A 19,205-nucleotide genomic window follows, 5' to 3' on the forward strand; every position below is an offset into this window, starting at 1 on the left:
CTGGCAGCTCTTTAGGGAAGTATTCTATCATTCAACATCAGCCTCAATGTCCCTAAAAACGAACGAAGATATAGAAGCAGCCACGGAATAATTAAACACCAGCATAATAAACGCGATCCGTTCTTCCACCCCTACTAAGTGTTTTGTCAATAAACATAAATACCGCCATTACACATTAATAAAAATCGCAGGAAAACGTAGACTTAGTTGAGTATGTCAAATTCATAGAACGCCTGAAGACAAGCGTTAGCTAAATAACGCAACAAGAAAACTAACCAAAATCATTAAAAATTACAAAAATGACTGTTTTTAAAAACATCTTGCTAATCTGTCTCCCACAGCTGACTCTAACTTCTCACTACGGAAGGCATCGAGGAAACTCACTCATCCTCCGCAAATAATCCCTTCAATTCGCTGTCCGCAAGGTGGATGGGCGCGTAGCCCTATACAAAAAGCCAACTGGTTTGCAAACCACCTAACTGATGTCTTTAAACCGTATTCCTCTGCCATTGCCGCCGAAATAACGCAATACATGCACTCTCCCTTCCAGATGTCTCCTCCTATTGAACATTTCTCATCTCTGGAAGTTATAGAATTCAATCGTCGCCCAAACCCCAGGAAAGCATCGGGACATGATCAGATAAATAACAAAGCTATCAAGGAGCTTCCCAAAAAAGGCATCGCTCTCATTATCTTTATCTTTAATGCAATTCCTCACCTTGAATACTATCCTAAATCCAGGAAAATATCATTAATTACCCTTGTCCCTAAACCTAGAAAACCAATACGCGAAACTAGCTCTTATCGCCCAATTAGTCTTCTACCCACTTTGTCCAAACTGTTTGAGAAGATGCTTACTAAAGCTGGCATACCCCAAGGCAGTGTCCTCGGACCTCTGCTATTCATCATCTACACTGCCGACTTACCAAGCTTAACAGTGATAACCACAACGACATTTGCTGATGACACAGCTTTATTACCAGCCCACTCAAATCCGATAATTGCCTCCTCAACTCTCCAGCGATGTCTCGACTCTATGGAAGAGTGTTTCCACAAATGGCGCTTCAAAATAAATGAAAATAAATCCAGTCATATCGCTTTCACACTGCGAAAACAATCCTGCCTACAAGTGGCCATAAATAATATTCCAATACCAAACAAAGATTCAGTCAGATATCTGAGCATGATTCTAGATAAAAGAATGACATGGAAACAGCACATCGTAAATAAATCCAAAGAATTGAAAACAAAACTAAAAAAATTCTGCTGGTTGATTAGCAGACGCTCCAACTTAAACATGCAGAGTAAAATAATTCTATACAAAGCCATATTAAAACCTGTTTGGACCTATGGGATCTGACTATGGGGAACAGCGAGCAACTGCAACATAGAAATTCTCCAACGATTCCAATCAAAAACTCTAAGATCCTTAATAGATGCACTTTGGTATGTTACCAACGAAACAATACATCACGACCTTAAGATACTCACAATCAAAGAAGAAATATCCAAGTTCAGAAACAGATATAATATAAGAGTTAACAACCACAAAAACCCATTAGTTACTCAGTTACTTGACAAGACGGATTAGATCCGCAGGCTAAAAAGGAAACACCCCTTAGATTGAAGCATTAGATTCAACTAGAATCAAACATACTATAAACTTTTATAATCCAAGTTACAGTACCACGCCAAAAAGATTTACTTAAAATTCTGTATGAGAATTGATTGTAAATAATCTACAAAATTAAAAAATAAAAAGAAATATTGCTACGGAAAACATTCTCGTGCGATCTCATTCGCGAGAAAAACAACGTCTTTACGATCAGTGAATATTGTCACGTCTTATTTTAACCAAGAGTCAGACTTAGACTTTGGAGGAAAGTACATTTACTATGCCGTTGACCACGGATTCGTTATCGAACCTAAGACCATTGTTATTAGTGTCTAATCACCGCGGTTACTTATCGATTCTGTAATACTCACACTTGTGCTAATCAACATTACCTCGATTGTCTAACAACGATGGCTAATCTCAGTGAAGATTCATTACACACCCCTAACCCTAATCGTAATGTTAACCCTATACATATTTACATAAAAAATATAGGGCAGTATAGATTTACAGAAATATACAACAATGTAGATGCATGAAAATGAAACTAATTTATAATTTTTCATTGTCGAAAATATTAGAATTTGATAATTTTTTGTATTAATAAATCATAATGGTATTATTGTATATAAATGACTCTGACTTAATATTTGCTTTTCTTAAAGTATATTATTGCTTCTATTTTTTTTATTAAATAATCATGATGTTTATATTTCTCTGTGCATACTTACATCAGTGGAATTAGCGAATCTCTAGGCATATTACTCAGCACCTTATAATCCTTAGGTCTTTCCATGTTTATTACAAACTTTGCTTTGAAAGCTGGTTCATCGAAGCAAGGGAAAGCCTGTCTCGCATAAGTTGCTTCAAACTGAGTCGCAGCCAACCAACTAAAATCAAGGAAGGATATTAGGAAACTACAATTACATTAATTACAAGTAACAACTAATTCTTCATGAAAATATAAATCGAAGTAATTGAATAAATTCTTCATGTGCATTACATTGTCTCGATTTTAGGGAAAATAAATAAATATAATTCATTGAGTATAAAATACGTAAATTATCAATTGTTAATCTTGTTGAAATAATTGATCGTTTGTTTTTTTTAAGCAAATAATTACTAAAAATAAACGTTGCGTTGACTATAACATTTTATTTCTTTTAGTTTAAATTCCACAACAGTTTAAATTCCGTTATGAGTTGTTTGTTTCCATATCAAAATTTGTTAAATTAGAGATTCGAATAAAAATAGAATACTACAATATAAAACCTAGAATTAATTAATTATATGAAATAAATAAAATGTTAATTTCATGTGTAAAGTGGCTATGTAAGATGTATTGACACATGTCCTTATTTTCCAGTGAAGTATTTCTTTACACATACACATTTCACTCTACACTCTACACTCTACACATTTCATTTTTATAATAATACCTATATAAAATTTTTGTGATTTTTGTAATCTGAAAGTACTACTAAATGATACGTAATTTAATATACTTGGATTTAATTAATTAATACGTATATAAATCTTTTAATATATATTAATATATATATAATACATATATAACTTTATATATTAGTATTATATATATACATATATTATATTGTTGTGGACTGTGGACTTATTTGTGAAACAGAAACTCTTATTCCATTTTAATAATTGGAATATATGAAAATTATGCGGAAAAGATAGTAAGTCCATTTTTGTTCATTTTCTGACGTCTGAGTGACTAAAAAGAAATAATTTAACATGAAACAATTGAAGTATTGTTTACAGAATACGACTATGAGTGTTTCTGCATTTATATAAAATTCCAATAGGTACAAATATACCGGCAGAGATAATACTAAAATATTCGATTTAGAATATTTAGATTTTATTTCTTTATTTGTATTTGTAAAAATATGAATTTGCATAAATATCCGGAATCTAATTGTTTGTTTTAAAATCTTACTCTAAAGTCCTTACTCACCGAATGTTTCCTTCATCGGTGATATAGTAACTTCGATAAAATCCTATCATATCATCGTTCAATTTACCAGTAAATATGATATCAAGGACAAGTTCGTTAGCTTGAATGAATCTCTTCATGAATATTGTGAGCGTCTCAGTATCATTATTTTGTTGCAGACCGCTTACGCTGTTTTCATTGTTTAAAGTAGAGTTTTTCGGTTGCAGTGAGAGCCCTGTGATTTCAAGTTTGCTGGAATGAAGGACTATATGGGATATATAATCTACGTTACGTTTCATTTCTATTTGTACTCTGCCAGTAAATATAAAATTGTTTTCGGCAAAATATGGAGACAATGTAATATTGTATCTTAATGGAGAAAATGATTTTGGTAAACGATAATTCATCGATGGATATTGTTCCTCGATCCACTGGAATATCCCTGGGATATTCTCTTGACCCCATTTTAATTCGTGTTTTGCGTAATCCGAGAAAGCCTTGAAGTTTTCCATTGGCTGTTTCTTGTTTAAGAAATTGAGTAACTCGACATACTGCGAAAAGAATGATTAGTTAAAATTTAATCGATAACATTCGAAGAATGTGAAATAACGATGTTAAATTTTACATTGTTGAGGAATTACAATATATACCCTCGTTCATTAGAATTAGGCACACTTATAGAAAGCGAGGTTAATCTCAGAAATAATTATAAAAAATGACTATCTGAGCATTCTTGAATAACCAATTTAACAATTAATAATATTAATAAATTAACAAATTACAATTCTTGACAAGTTACAAATCTTTACAAGTTTATAATTTTTTCTTAAATTAAATAATCAGCTAATTTGTAACTTGTGGAATGGCACTAATATTATATTACCACATAATATTACCTCAATTATGCAAGACAGGTCTGGTTTAAAATTTATGCTACACATTGCAGAATCTTAAGATAAATAAAAGATTCGCATATCCAATATCATGATAGAAATCTCATATTTAGGTATAATAATCTTTTCAAAAGAATGATTCGTTTGGAACGAATATAATGATTATACAAAAAGAATAAATTACCTTTGCATAAATTTTGTTTGTGAATACTTTTTTCCCAATCGCGTTTACGATACTGTTGACGCTGGAAATTTGCTCGAAGCTGCAAAAAAAATATTGCAAAATTATTTTAATTATTACTGCGAAAGCCAAATAATTTTTGTATAGTTTACATACAATACTTTACTTACTAGCTGATCATTTTTTCGTAATTTTTTTCAATGAAATTTATTACGAATTCGACTCCCTTCGGCCCCGAATTAATAACGGAAGTGAAAACGCTTGAACTATCTTCAAATCGTACCTGCTTATTTGAGAGTACTGTGTGAAGTAACCTTAGAAAAAAAAAAGATAAATAAGTAAACGTAATACACTCTACATGTAAGAGTTAACAATGAGATATGTATATGGTGTTCAAAAATTATTTCACACTTGAAAAGAGTTACTACAAAATTGACCTGCTTCTTGAAGTGTGAGGACAAATTATTTTATTGCGTCGTGTAGAAGTCGTCACGAGAAATAAAAGTCTAACAGTCATGACAAATAACTTTTTAACATCCTGCACAAGCTTTTACAACAAAATATCTAAAATTTATTATGTACTACGTATTTATCTTTGATTGACTACGATGTCTTTGTACTTTTAACTGAAATGTTTAGCATTTGCTTATTTTTTAAGATATATAGAAATATTGCCCCGTGTTTTTTACATATCAAATATATTATACATGTTTTTACAAAATAATGGCATAAGTATTGAATGAAGAAAACTGAATGAAGAAAAACAAAACTGGTACAAAAAAGAAAACAACAAAAAACTTCAGTTTTCCTCAGTTTCAAAATTGTAAGTAGGATAATTTTACTAGGGAGAGCAGTGTAGTTTATGTACATATGTATAGTGCTCATCTAAAGAAATAAAAAATATCCAATGAACGTATTCTAAATTTCAATCCTTTCGATGTTATACTAGAAAGAAGAAAACAGAAAGTGAAAGAAACATCGTTCAATGTATAATAAAATCGCATAGGAACCTTACTATGTATTGAAAATGAAAATATACTACAAAACTCATTTCTTAAGAAATTCACATACTTCAACAATTATTAAAATACAAAAGATGCGAAATAGAGAACACAGTTTTATAATCATCTAATGTACATTTTTATCGAGGTTTCATTACTCTACTCGCATTCTCTGAAATTGTGCATTTGCATGAATATTCATGGTTTAGCAACAGATAATAAGACTGTGAACATACGATAATGGAATAAAAAACATACTACTACAATATTCTGATATATGTCGTGTAATGTAAAACATGGAAAATATGTTTTCTTTTGAAAAAGTACATTGAGTAGAGTATACAAATTTACAACACTTTATATTGAAATGGGAGGAAGAGATATCGAGAATATCTTTTAGAAACGTGAAAATAAATCTTTGTGTTTTTCGTGGATTATAGAACTTACTAACTCATTATTGATTATAAGACTTACTAAAAGTGACTCACGAAAGTATATGTATACTTATGAGAACTTTTAAATTTTACACTATCACGATGTTTATTAGATGACATATTAGTGGTTCTCTAGATTTTAAACGTGTCTTTGATAGTATGTTGGCCTTTGTTCCGATGTTTTGTGAACATTGAAAATTCTTGAAACTTTTTCAGGAAATTCAGGTGTGGCCTAAAAATATGAATCGGAATTTTCTTGATATATCGCGTTAGAACAAAACGCAATGTACTATTGAAAATACACTCGAATTCCGAAGAACTACATATATGTTAACGTATGGAAACTCTTCTTATACATATATTATGTGTATTGTATAAAAGATTTTGTATAATACGGTACAACTATCGTGGTCACATTTGTATAGTTTGACACAAATCTGAAAATATGTGCAGGAGTTGCAAAATATTAATTAGAAACATACACTTCACAAAAATCACAAAATTATTTAAACAGTCAATTACCTATTACATTGTTTAGTATTAATTATATCATTAAACCAACTATTCGTATTATATATTAATTTTTTTATTGAGTCAAATGAGAATATAATCATAATGTCTTAAACATTACTTTTTGTAATACTCTACAGATTACATGAGGACAAAAATGAATTAACCCCAACATTTAAGAAACTGAGTAGTTGATTGCTTAAAATAAACGCGAGATCAAAATATTGAGTAATATTGAATTGAATGATTCCGTTATATTATCTACTATTATTGCTATTATTTAATATACTACTATTTGATTTGTGAAATATGAATTACTCCATTTTTGCATGATTAATATAGCTTAGTAAAGTCAATTGATACTATAAACTCAAATTCGAAAAAACTGGCCTCAATCCATATTTGTTCTTAATGTTTTATATATAAAAATTAATAAATAAAAACTTACTGGTCAAGAAATTCGTCTTTAGTAGCACAGGCTAAAGATTGGAGAATTATTAACTTTTGTTCAGGAAATGTCGTATCTGAATAAAGTCCCCACAAACGATTCCAGGATTCAGGATCATTCTGTTCAGCAGCCGTGCAATACGATACACTACGAATATTGGGTGGAAAGCTGAAAAATAATATCCGTTGAACATCTGTTTTAGCATAGTTTGAAAATACAGTAGTATCTCCCGCAAACCTCCTTATATATATTTGCAAAAAGGAAACTTAATAAGATAAGAGATAGAAAACTTTATTATAGTACTGTATTGATTTTATTATAGAACTATGTATTGTACTGTACCGAACACATGTAGGAAATTATATTTGGCTCTGCGATAAATTAACACTTTGCGTAATAGCAGTGAAAATGTCGCAAATATAACTTTTACACAAATTGAAATAATAAACGCAAATAATCAAAATGAGACTCCTTATGTCAAAGTATTTGAGATATTTGAAAAAGAGCTTCAATTGTTTAAGGCGCGAAACAATGTAACTCTGCATAGTTATTTATGATAAAAAATTTATGTAATTCAGAAATTCAAAGAATATAACATTCTTAATACGTATAACCTTGTTTATCAACGTTTCAGATGATTTAATTTAAGATATATTTTATATATTTAAGATAACTTCATTATATTTTACAATTTTTGCGATACTGTCCACTCTATTCTTTTTTTAATTATCAAATGATACACGTAATAAAGTATTTTAATTGATTCAGTTTAAATCTCAAATAAAAATGGTAGCTTTAATTTGCAAAATTGTATAAAGCAATTGCGGCAATATTCGATATTTCGATATTGAATATTGAAATAATAATATTTTGTTAATATATACTTAAATAAGTGCCATAAAATGTCCTATTGTGCGCGTATTTTTATGAAAACAATATATAATAAAATTGAAGTATATAAAAATAAAAATAATCTTGTATTAAATATATGATTCTATTAATGACATATATAAAATAAAACTTAATAAGTATAAAATAAAGTAAACTTTTGTTAGTTAATGTAAAATTTTCATTAATATATGGTAATATATAATAATATATATTGTATAGACATATAGGATTTCTAAATACTGAGCAATTCAATTGTAAACTTGAAAACTTTCGTTGAAAATTACGTTATTTAATTAGAAATAATATTGACCTTGCCATTGTTATTTCATTGTTGGCCCAAGCATTAAAATAAGATAAAGCTCGAGATTTGCAGTTTGCTATGTTTACTTTACATGCCCACTTGCGAATGTGTGATCTGAACAACAAGGTGACGTGGTCATCATTTTCCTTATCCTCAAATCCAAGTTTATCATATACCGGTGTTAAGAGCGAGCTTAGATATCGCTGCAATGTAATAGTAATAAAAGTAAGTTATACAATATGATAATTATAATAATATATTAATTATAATTTATATACTTTGAACGTGGCATAATTTTATTTTATATAAATTTATATTAAATAAAGTATTTATATTTTTACATTTTTACTGATTTTAAGGTGTATAGCATATTTTACAGCTGATAGTTGAGATTACAGAAATGTCGAATCGTAAAGATTAATAAAGCAGAAGTATTAGTATTCCATAAGAAACATTTTTATACGTAATGTTTATATACATATGTATGTAATTTCAAAATGAAAAAATTTTATGATGTTTGTTTATATCTTTTGTATGTATCATCTTCTATTTTCCACAACTATCTTTGTTAGTGTCAATGATTTTTTTATTGATGCTATGTGTAATACTTCTTTTGTATGAGTGTAGATCTCGGCCATTTGATCTTAGCTTACAAATTTAAAATAAAAAATAAGAGACAATATATATTATTTATGGTATGATCTGATATCTACATCAGATAACCGAATAAAGACAGAAAATATTCTCAATTTTCCTACTTCTACGTTAGAAAAATAATAAGGTCCATAATAAATAAGCGAAAAGGAGTCTCGAGGAGAGCGCGTTGAATCAAAATGTATTAACAAACCCTTCCGTGAGTTCTATACATTCAGTCAATTGTCGAAGTGATTTTATAATAATAAATGGTTCTTGAACTAAAATGTTAGTGAGTAATAATCAGCGAATGGTTAAAAGTAATACATTGTACTAGATAAATTGCATCTCGGTATAGGAAAATTATGAAATGGTTCCTGACTACGGAAGTCATTTACCTATAGTCACTGTTCCTATTCATTCAGCCGTCGACTGCCGAAGCGTGAACACGTGTGTGTCTAGTGCCTAGTGCAGTTCACAATACAAGTGACGATCCTCCGTCGAAAGTGAAGTGAAATCAAAATAAAACAAGTGCTTCTAAACTTAGTAGTGAATAATCAGACTCTTCTAATCTCCAATCCGAATCATAGCCTCTCGACTAGTTATTTCAATTTGAATTAACTAGCTTGAAGATGGCCCAAACATCTGGAACTAGCTCACTCGAGTAAAGCTATAATCGCTTTATTCTTCCCCCTCCGTGGCAAAAGGACGAACTATCCCACCTCACAAACCATACAAATGACAACAAAAAACGCAAGCTAGACTCACCCAACAAAAATATGAATATCTTCACTTACAACCGATTCGAACTACTAGAATCCACACACGACTCTATGGATATCATAGAAACATCACCAAGCCAACAAAACCAAAAGACTCCTCCTCCCCTAGGGATCTTCATCGATGACGTCATCGATATTCAAACAATAATCAAATCCATCGAGAAAGACATCAACAAAGAAGATTATCAATTAAAAATCAAAAACAATCAGGTTACAATTCTGCCGACTAATCCAGATTCCTATAGAAAACTAACAAAGGTGCTAAAAACCCTGAACTCTAAATTCCACACTTATCAACTAAAACAAGAAAGACCCTTTCGAGTGGTACTACGCAACATCCACCACTCTGCTAACTTAGACGAACTGAAATACGAACTCTAAAATCTTGGCCATGAAGTTACCAATATCAGCAATATAAGACACAGAATCACAAAAAACCCACTATCTTTATTCTTTGTTGATTTAAAGCAAAAGTCAAGCAACAAAGAAATGTATAATATAAACCGATTAATGACCTCAGTAATAAAATTCGAACCATCTTTTACAAAAAAAGAGATAGATCAGTGTAAAAGGTGTCAGAGATACGGCCACGCGCAAAAATATTGCAACCGCAATTACTGCTACGTCAAATGTGCAGATCCTTATTCTACAGATCAATGCACTAAATCAGTAGAAACTCCTGCGAAATGTATCCACTGACAAGGAGAGCACCCTGCGAACTACAAAGGCTGCTCAGCCTACAAGAACTTATATAACAACAAATACCCCAAACCCAGAGTAAAGGATCTCACGATTCCAACACTCACCCCACAAAAACTATCTACTCCTTAAATCTCCTATGGTAGTTCAAAGAGTACAAAGCAGACCGATAATACATAATGAACATTCCCAAAATATTCCAGTCCGAGTTCCCAGTCCACAAAGCACGAATAACCTCGATAGGCTCGAAAAATTAATCGAAAAACAATCAGAGCAATTTAAAAGCTTGGTATCACTGCTTACACTCCTTGTGAGTAAACTACATTGCGACGTAAAATAAAACCATTACACATAGCTCTTTGGAATGCCAACGGTCTAGCTCAGCACAAATACGAACTAGAATTCTTCTTAAAACAACAACAAATTGATGTAATGCTCATATCTGAAACCCACTTCACCGCTAAAAATTACCTAAAAATAAATGGTTATAACTTCTATCATACCCAACGTCCCAGCGGAAAAGCCTATGGCGGCATCGGAATTATCATAAAAACCATCATAAAACATTATGAGCTTCCATCATTCCAGAAGGACTACCTCAAAGCCACAAACGTAGCGATAGAAAATTGGCATGGTCCAATCACGATGTCAGCAGTATATTGTCTTCCTAGACATTCTATCTCTAAAGAGGACTTCGATAACTTCCTCGAAGACCTCGGCAATAGATTCATAGCAAGAGAAGACTACAACGCTAAACATACCCAATGGGGCAGCAGACTTACTACAGTAGGAGGTAAAAATCTACTGAACAGTATAAACACCAACAGATTTAATTACCTCAGTACGAACGAACCCACTTACTGGCCCACTGACAATAACAAACTACCTGACTTATTAAATTTCTTCATAATCAAAAACATCTCGCCAAGATATGTCAAAATCAAATTTTCTGTGGAACTCTCTTCAGATCATTCACCCGTAATAGCAATAATTAACTCAACAATTACTGAAAACTACTTAACGGCTTATCTTAGATAAAACCAATTTATATTCCTACTATCAGCTCAATTATATTCCTACTTGTATTTACACTTCAGTATTTAAAATATATTTTCTACCTTACAATTTATCCACGCGTTCCTTTGTATTCACATACATCTAATAACCTCAACATATTAGAAGAAACTACAAACCATAACCACTCTAAATGTACAAAATCAATAACATATAGACCGCAACGCTCAATCAAACCAAAATACAGAAAATATAGTTAATGAAGTCCTTGAAACTGATATTAGTTGAAATGAATCAAAATCCACCAAACGAACAAAACTTGATAAGGCTAAAGACTACAATAGCCTCTGGCTTCGACATCAACAGTACAAGCATGAATCAGGATATATTGAGCAAATCAAAAGCATAAAAACAAGAAGAAAGCAACTAGAAAAAATTCAAAAAGGAGTATGTTACTGTAGTGAGTATTGCATGTAGTGTAGTAGTACTATACGTCCTTTATTATTTATAGCGCCATTTTTATTACAAAATATCATATACATTTGGAGAACTTTTGAATATGCACTTTTGTTACGGTGCAGCAGACGGCAATAGTACAAAAGCGCAACGGGGATTATACGGGGAAGAATATCCTAATAGGACTATACTGTGTAAAGATATTTTGAAAAATAACCCAACGATTGCGGCATACAGGTGCATTGAAATCTGCGAAATCTGGCGGTCGAATTCAACACAACGATCCGGATCTGGGAGATAGAATACTGCATAGTATTCAAAAAAATCTCAGGTTAAGTATAAGCATTATTGCTGTTGAAGAAGATATCAACAACACCGTATGGTCTGTATTGAAGGGGGGAAATCCACACGTGCATAGCTTTCAGAAAGTTCAGGAGTTAAAAATAGAAGATTTTCTTAGAAGAAAAGAATTTCGCAAATGGGTGAGTCGAAAAATCCAACGCAACTCCAATTTCTCCGCCAGGAGAATTATTTACCGATGTGGAAACATTTTATAAATGTGGAATAACAAATATACACAATGAACATTTCTGGGAACGTGAAAATCCACATCCATTAAGAGATGATTCATGTAGAATGGTGCACCACCATATTTTACCAACGCCGTGCATGAGCACTTAACTAGCTGTTTTAGAAATAGATGAATCAGTCAAAGAGAACCTATACTTTGGTTCCCAGATTTAAATCCTCTTGACTTTTACTTCTAAAGATGTGTGAAGACAAACGATTTTTGGAGAAGTGCACCTCCATTCAATACAGGTAGAGATATATTTGATAAAAGCCCAGCACTTTTTTTTTAGTAGGAAATAAGTTCTTCTCACCAAACTTAAAATTGGATACACTAAACTATTAGTTTATCTTATAAGTAAAAATAAGCCAGATAAGTGCATATACTGTAACTGTGTTCTGTCCGTAGATCTTAATTGTAGTAACGTTTCCCAATACAAAATTAAATTAACTCTTTCAAATGAGATTTAGACATATCTAAATCATAAAAGAACATTACGAAAATCTTCTTTATTTTCCCAAAGATATTAATTTATATGGTAAATTATAATATCATAAGCTGCAGCTTAAGCCGCATTCACCTTAAAATGAAAATAATATAAATACATAATTATTTTTCTTGTAAATTTATCTTTGATACTCAATTAGGGTAATATATAACAAAACTCCATTTATTTAAACTTTACTTATTCGAATGGAAATTTAATTAGTGAACAATTTATTAAATGTTCAAGATTCCTCTGTATCGAATCTACTTTTCTGAACGTGAATTTATATTATATGAATTCCAGCTATAGAAAATATTTGTTCTTCTATGAAGCCAGATAACTGGAACTTTAGCGTAAACGTTGATATAAACGATCCAATTTTAAATTTAATGGACCTTGTTTTCTCTACTACAAGACTAACGTTTTCAAATTTGATTTTCTCAACGAAAACTAAAGATCACGCAGGAGAGTGATAATTTTTTAGCTCTTTTGCTAATTTTTTAACTTTCATTTCACAAATGGCGCATAAGAATTTAGATTATTACTTTTCAGAATTTCAAAATTTGCTTCGTTTTAATTTGTATTATATACTGTACGTGTAAAATTACAGCTGTTATTTATGACATAAAACATAGGATATACAAATTAAAATTAAACATCCTATAATTAAGTAATATGACACAAATTTTATTTAAATTGTTATGATTTCCTATATATAGATGTGTGCATGAAATTGAAAAGCGAACAAACTTTTAAGCCTTGAAAAATCAAATCATAGATCTACAAAGTTTTGCAAAAAGAATCAGATGCATATTATGCAAGATTATGTGCAATATTATAAGACTAGGATAAGTATATAAACATTTCATCATAAAATCATACAAAAGAACAATTTTAATGATATGCAATTAATTTATAGCGTATTAAATAGCATTCTTTTATAAAAAAAACTGAATATGTGCCTTATCATGTTTATCTCTTGTATCTTCAATTATTTTATGACATTTCTTGCTTTTTTCCTTTACTTTTTACTTTGTAATACATACCACAAACGCTTTGTAACTTTCCTTTCCTTCAAATTGTTTATGCAAATAAGTCAAGCCGTTGAAAAATGCACGCCATGGAATGTAGTTGGTTTCCTTGCTTAAATATTGTGTTGCACTTAAAACAGTAGGGTAATCAACATATCCAGCTCTGCCAAGATTTAACAAATCATCGATAAGTGCTGCACGATTAATTTCGTGTATTATATTAAATCGATCACTTTTCAAAAACTTGATTATGTCGCTCCAGTTATCAGGTGCATAGTTTACCCGATAATAACCTGGAAACAATTTGTTTTATATTTATATTAGGTAAAAATGAAATATCTGTTAGTAGATAAGGAACGCGTGTCTTTGTAAACAGATATAAATAAAGAAATGAAATTTAAAATGGGGATTTGTTTTATCTATTATAATATTTATTAATGTTTTTTATTTTATATTATAATATGTTGTAATAACGAGTACTTACTCTACCTTAGATATTTTTTATATTTTTGCAATTCACATGCATTCTAGCGATCTTTTCTTTTATAAATGTATAAAGATCCACAGTCCACAATCTACATAATCTACATAGCGTAATATTTAAGTAATGTATAATGGTCTACATAGCGGTAAAACTAAAATAGTATAATACTTATACTATTTTATTACTATATTATATTATATTATGTTTTATACACAAGATAAGTATTCAATTTTACTACTTGTAATGGTTTAGATTTTTAATATGATTTTCAGCATTTTTAACATTAAATTCTTTACACTCTAAGCCTTTAAACGAGATAATAATTATTTCACAATTCATTTTAATAATTTTCCAAAAATCTTTCAGAGTTGTTGTATTCTTCTGTAAGTGGTGTAATACTTATAAATGAAGATGCTGAATCATACTTTATGAAATAAAACATTTTCTATGTAACAAGGTTGTAAAACTGCTTATTATTAAGCACAAATTTTGTTCAGAGTAAGTCTCAAAGCGATCCTTTAAAAATTGTTCTTAAAATAGGATATTTGTACAACTATTTACCTGATTGTTGAACGTTTAGCAAGTAGAAATCACTACTTGGTAATATAATGCTTTCTTGAACACTCTTGAACCAGTATTTTGGTTTTGTGTCTTGAAAGTCCGAATCGTTAAGATTCGTCCAACTGATAGGAATATACCAAATACGATCAGTTGACGATTCTTCTGGATTCAAAAAGAATCTCTGTTGTCTCAGCGTTAAACGATTATTATCTATGTTAGCATGAACTACAGGATAACCAGGCTGAGTAGTCCAGCTGTTCATAATATCGGGAATTGAATCTTTTATTTTCTGATCTTCGACTTTTTCGCTAATTGCATCAATAAGGTCTTCTGGCGTAGCTACATCATATTGTCTAAAAGAATAATTATATTATCAAAATCCTGCTTTATAGAAACTTTCGATAATGTTAATGTCCTTTTTTTATTGAAATTGAAACGTAATTATACCTGTGCTTGCTTATTTTTATTATGTTATTTTAATTACATTTTCATTTAATTCATGATTAGCAATCGGCGACGGTAGATTCCCAACCCGGAAATTATGAAGCTTTGGCTATGTGCAGAGTACATATGTATATATGTGATTGATTGTATTCATTGATTTTCTTTTCTTGAGAATAATTATCAGTCCATTCATATATACATATGTAATTGAATTACGAGTAACTTTAGGATTTAATTGAGACACTTGGCGCCAAAGGAACGCAAGTGATATTTTCGACATATTTCAGCAAAGGGAAAAATTTATTAGCTCGATCATTAACAAGAATCGTTTAGTACAAATATTAGTGTTAAGGTTTCTTGCACCTCTGGTGTAAAATATAAAAAATCGATTTGCTCGAATCTCCCTCAAGCTAGACTAATAACGGATTAAGAGATTCAGTTACATGTGAGAAAGTAATGTCTTTGAAACTACTATACCACTTTATCTTTTATTTATTGTTAATCCAAATCTTACCGTTTCTTTAAGTAACTCGCAAGAGCTCCATAAAATGAACGACGACCCAATACTTTTTCTATCATTCTTATCACGCTAGCAGCTTTTGCATAAGATATCGAATCGAATATTCCTCTAATTTGTGTTGGATTCCAGACATCATGAGTCATAGCATGAGTGGATATTGAACTATCTGTTTCAAAAGCTGAATGAAGCTGTTCCACAACAAACTGAGCCTCCAAAGACCATTTAAGTTTCACCTAATAAATTTTATTACTAATCAATAATGTTGTATCACTTTTATGACTAAAATAAAAGTATGGAATGCAGTGATAAATTAATCAGTTAGATAACAAAAAATAATTTGTTAAAGAAACATTTATATGTTTAACTTTTAGGAAATGTACAACATACACGAATTGAAGACAGGATATTTGTGCAGTTTAAATATTGACAATTAAGTAAATATGATTAATGTTATCGAATAAAAGAGATATATTTTATATTTAATTCTGAATCATTCTCTGTCAAGAGTGCCATTGTAGAAGTATCGAATTTGACAAATTAAGAAGAAGGTTTAAGAAATGTTAGAATTCAATTTTAAAAGCCTACTATTATGACAAATATTTTAAGAGAACATTTTAATATTGTACGAATTCATAGAAGTACATTTGGAATTATAATTGGAACATTGATATAATTAGTAATTATACCAATATACTACAATGTATATTTTTAAAGCAATGAAGTAATGATCTTTTGAAACTTAAATTGCCTAACTAATTAAATTATACAAAAAGATAAAAAGAACTGAGTAGAGTTAAATATTAACATAATACTTTCAAAACTTTGTTTAAGATATATGTGAAAAGTTTAAGTATAATATCACATATAATTTAGAACAAATTTTTATCAAATTTCAAGACTTTTTTTCCTCAGGAGAATATTACATACATATGTATACATGTAACGGAAAAACTTTCCTTATAACATGAAACACATTCACAATATTTAGAACAATTTTCAAATAATGACTAAAATTTGTTTCAATGTTTTATGAGATACTTTGTTTGTCAGACATAGAAATAGAAAAAACTTTAGATTTAAACGAATTATAATAGATTTAACTGTCTGATATCTATCTATAAAATGAAATCTCTCTAAGATATTACATGTGTAAACATTTTTTAAAATATTAGATTGTTGTATAATAAACGTCGCTTCAAGATAAATAATAGCAAAAAATATAGCTTACTTTAATATGAAAATTTCTAATCTCAAATTAAGAATTATCTGAATCGATATATTTTATATTATTTAAAAATAGTTAAGACAAACAAATAGTTGACCTCGTTAAAAAATGTGCATCAACTTAGTATACATATATTTCAAGAATTAAAAATGTAGCATAAACATCAATATTGTCGAAAGTTTACAACATAATTCCTACATATAAGTATACTTACATGTTCAGTTCCAAAATACTGGAAATACCTTGCAAAGCCTTCATTCAGCCATAAATATTTCCACCATTTTGGACTGACAAGGTTTCCAAACCACTGATGAGAGATTTCGTGTGATATCACGTTTACTATACTCTGTTTTGATGCTGTGGTCGATGAATCATGATCATATAGTATGTTTCTTTCTTTATATGTCAATAGACCCCAATTTTCCATTGCACCTGACACAAAATCAGGTAACGCAACCATGTCGAGTTTAGGCAACAGGTATGAGATATTCACTGCTGTCTCGTAGAAATTAACGAGAGGGTTCATAACAGATAGAGCATATTTTCCATCTTCGATTGCGTTTCGTCTTGCCCATACTCCATAAATTTCCCTGGCGTCTTTCACCGAAACAAAGTCAGAAATTATCAAAGCCACTAAGTACGTCGACATTTTGGGAGTTTCTTTAAAAATAATTGTCTTCGTTGTGTTCCTGCAAAAGTTTCATTAAGTGACTCATTTTATCGTTGACGATTATGAACTAATCAACCATTAACTGATTGGTTTTGCACTTTGAATAACGAGAATAATTTCTTTTATATCGAATTTCGATAATAAGTGACGATATTGATTATATTAATATTTTTATGTACCTATTTGATTTCGTGAAATTAATAATATTTTATCAGGTGGTTCACAAATCGGTCACCATTATCTGAGTTACCTTTTATTGTTAGTTTAATAAATATATATTTTTCGAGCAAAAATCCATTAGCATTAATCGAAGGATTTGCTGATGTAAAAAGTAACTTTCAAAAGCATCATCGTTTCATAAAATGATAGATGTCATTTTGTATCTTTCAAATAGCACCATATACCTTTCTTAACATACTTTTATGTAATTTATATGATATATGATACGGTAAATGTATCATTTTAGTCATCTGATAGTCGTAGACGGTAATACAAAAACAAATTATAAATTATTATAGTAACAGACGGTTGAAATAATATTCAGGCTGTCTCATTTGAAGCTTTGTACGCAATTATTTCCCAAACTATAGCTCGTTTAAAAAGATGTTTCAAATGAAACTTACTCTGTTTCGGAAAGGTGGTCACAAATCTTCTCTAGGTGGACATGCTTCAAAGTGATGATTTTGGGAGAACGCGAAGAATTTGGGAAAATTAGTTCTATCGCTTTCGAAAGGGTAGATTTATCATTTAGGGATAGAGTAAATAATTATATTGATGTCCAAGGTCATTCTTTTGAATACAGAAGATAAAAGACAATTTCCGGACATCCAACGAAGGTAGACGTTAAACAACAATAAATGACTTTGAATGATCTTGGAACATAAAAATATATTATAGGTCGAGAAATTCTTCACGAAACGGACTATACTTCTATCTAAATAAAAACATGCACTGCCGTCCAAAAGATAAAGGTCACTTTGAAATATCGGAAGCGCGTCCATCTGGAGGAGATTTGTGACCACTATAAGATACTCCCCTCCCGAAAGAGGATAAGTTTCATTTGAAACTTTTCTAAATGAGCTATAACTTCAAATGGGACATTCTGTATGTTACCACATAACTGAATTCATTTTGTAGTATAGTATAAAAATATAACAAGAGACATGTACATATATATAGTGCTATTTACAAAATACCCTTTTTCTGGTTCCGCTTTTTCATGAAGAAATGGCACTTTTTAACTACTTTATTTACATCAGTAAATTCTTTGTTTGATACTAATTATCTTCTGTTGTAAAATTTTTTTATTAAATTGCCAGCACAAAGTTAAATATATCGTGACAACCGTTTCGTGAATCACCCCCACATATTGTAATCGTTATAATTGTTGCAAACAA

General features: G+C 30.3%; 1 protein-coding gene across 2 annotated transcripts in view; it reads right to left on the reverse strand.

Moving 5' to 3' along the window:
- LOC132904512 (putative aminopeptidase-2) overlaps nucleotides 1-19,205 on the reverse strand; it is a 75,349-nt gene that overhangs the window by 35,040 nt on the left and 21,104 nt on the right. For both annotated transcript variants that reach the window (XM_060955079.1, XM_060955077.1), the window contains exons 14-23: nucleotides 17,353-17,827; nucleotides 15,908-16,146; nucleotides 14,950-15,302; nucleotides 13,920-14,197; nucleotides 8,244-8,437; nucleotides 7,043-7,210; nucleotides 4,820-4,963; nucleotides 4,653-4,731; nucleotides 3,597-4,126; nucleotides 2,347-2,505 (exon numbers count right to left, since the gene is read on the reverse strand). In XM_060955079.1, coding sequence (XP_060811062.1) covers nucleotides 2,347-2,505; nucleotides 3,597-4,126; nucleotides 4,653-4,731; nucleotides 4,820-4,963; nucleotides 7,043-7,210; nucleotides 8,244-8,437; nucleotides 13,920-14,197; nucleotides 14,950-15,302; nucleotides 15,908-16,146; nucleotides 17,353-17,827 — 2,619 coding nt within the window. The remainder of the gene's footprint in view (nucleotides 1-2,346; nucleotides 2,506-3,596; nucleotides 4,127-4,652; nucleotides 4,732-4,819; nucleotides 4,964-7,042; nucleotides 7,211-8,243; nucleotides 8,438-13,919; nucleotides 14,198-14,949; nucleotides 15,303-15,907; nucleotides 16,147-17,352; nucleotides 17,828-19,205) is intronic.

This window comes from Bombus pascuorum, chromosome 2 (genome assembly GCF_905332965.1).
Source record: "Bombus pascuorum chromosome 2, iyBomPasc1.1, whole genome shotgun sequence".
NCBI classification, from domain to species: domain Eukaryota; kingdom Metazoa; phylum Arthropoda; class Insecta; order Hymenoptera; family Apidae; genus Bombus; species Bombus pascuorum.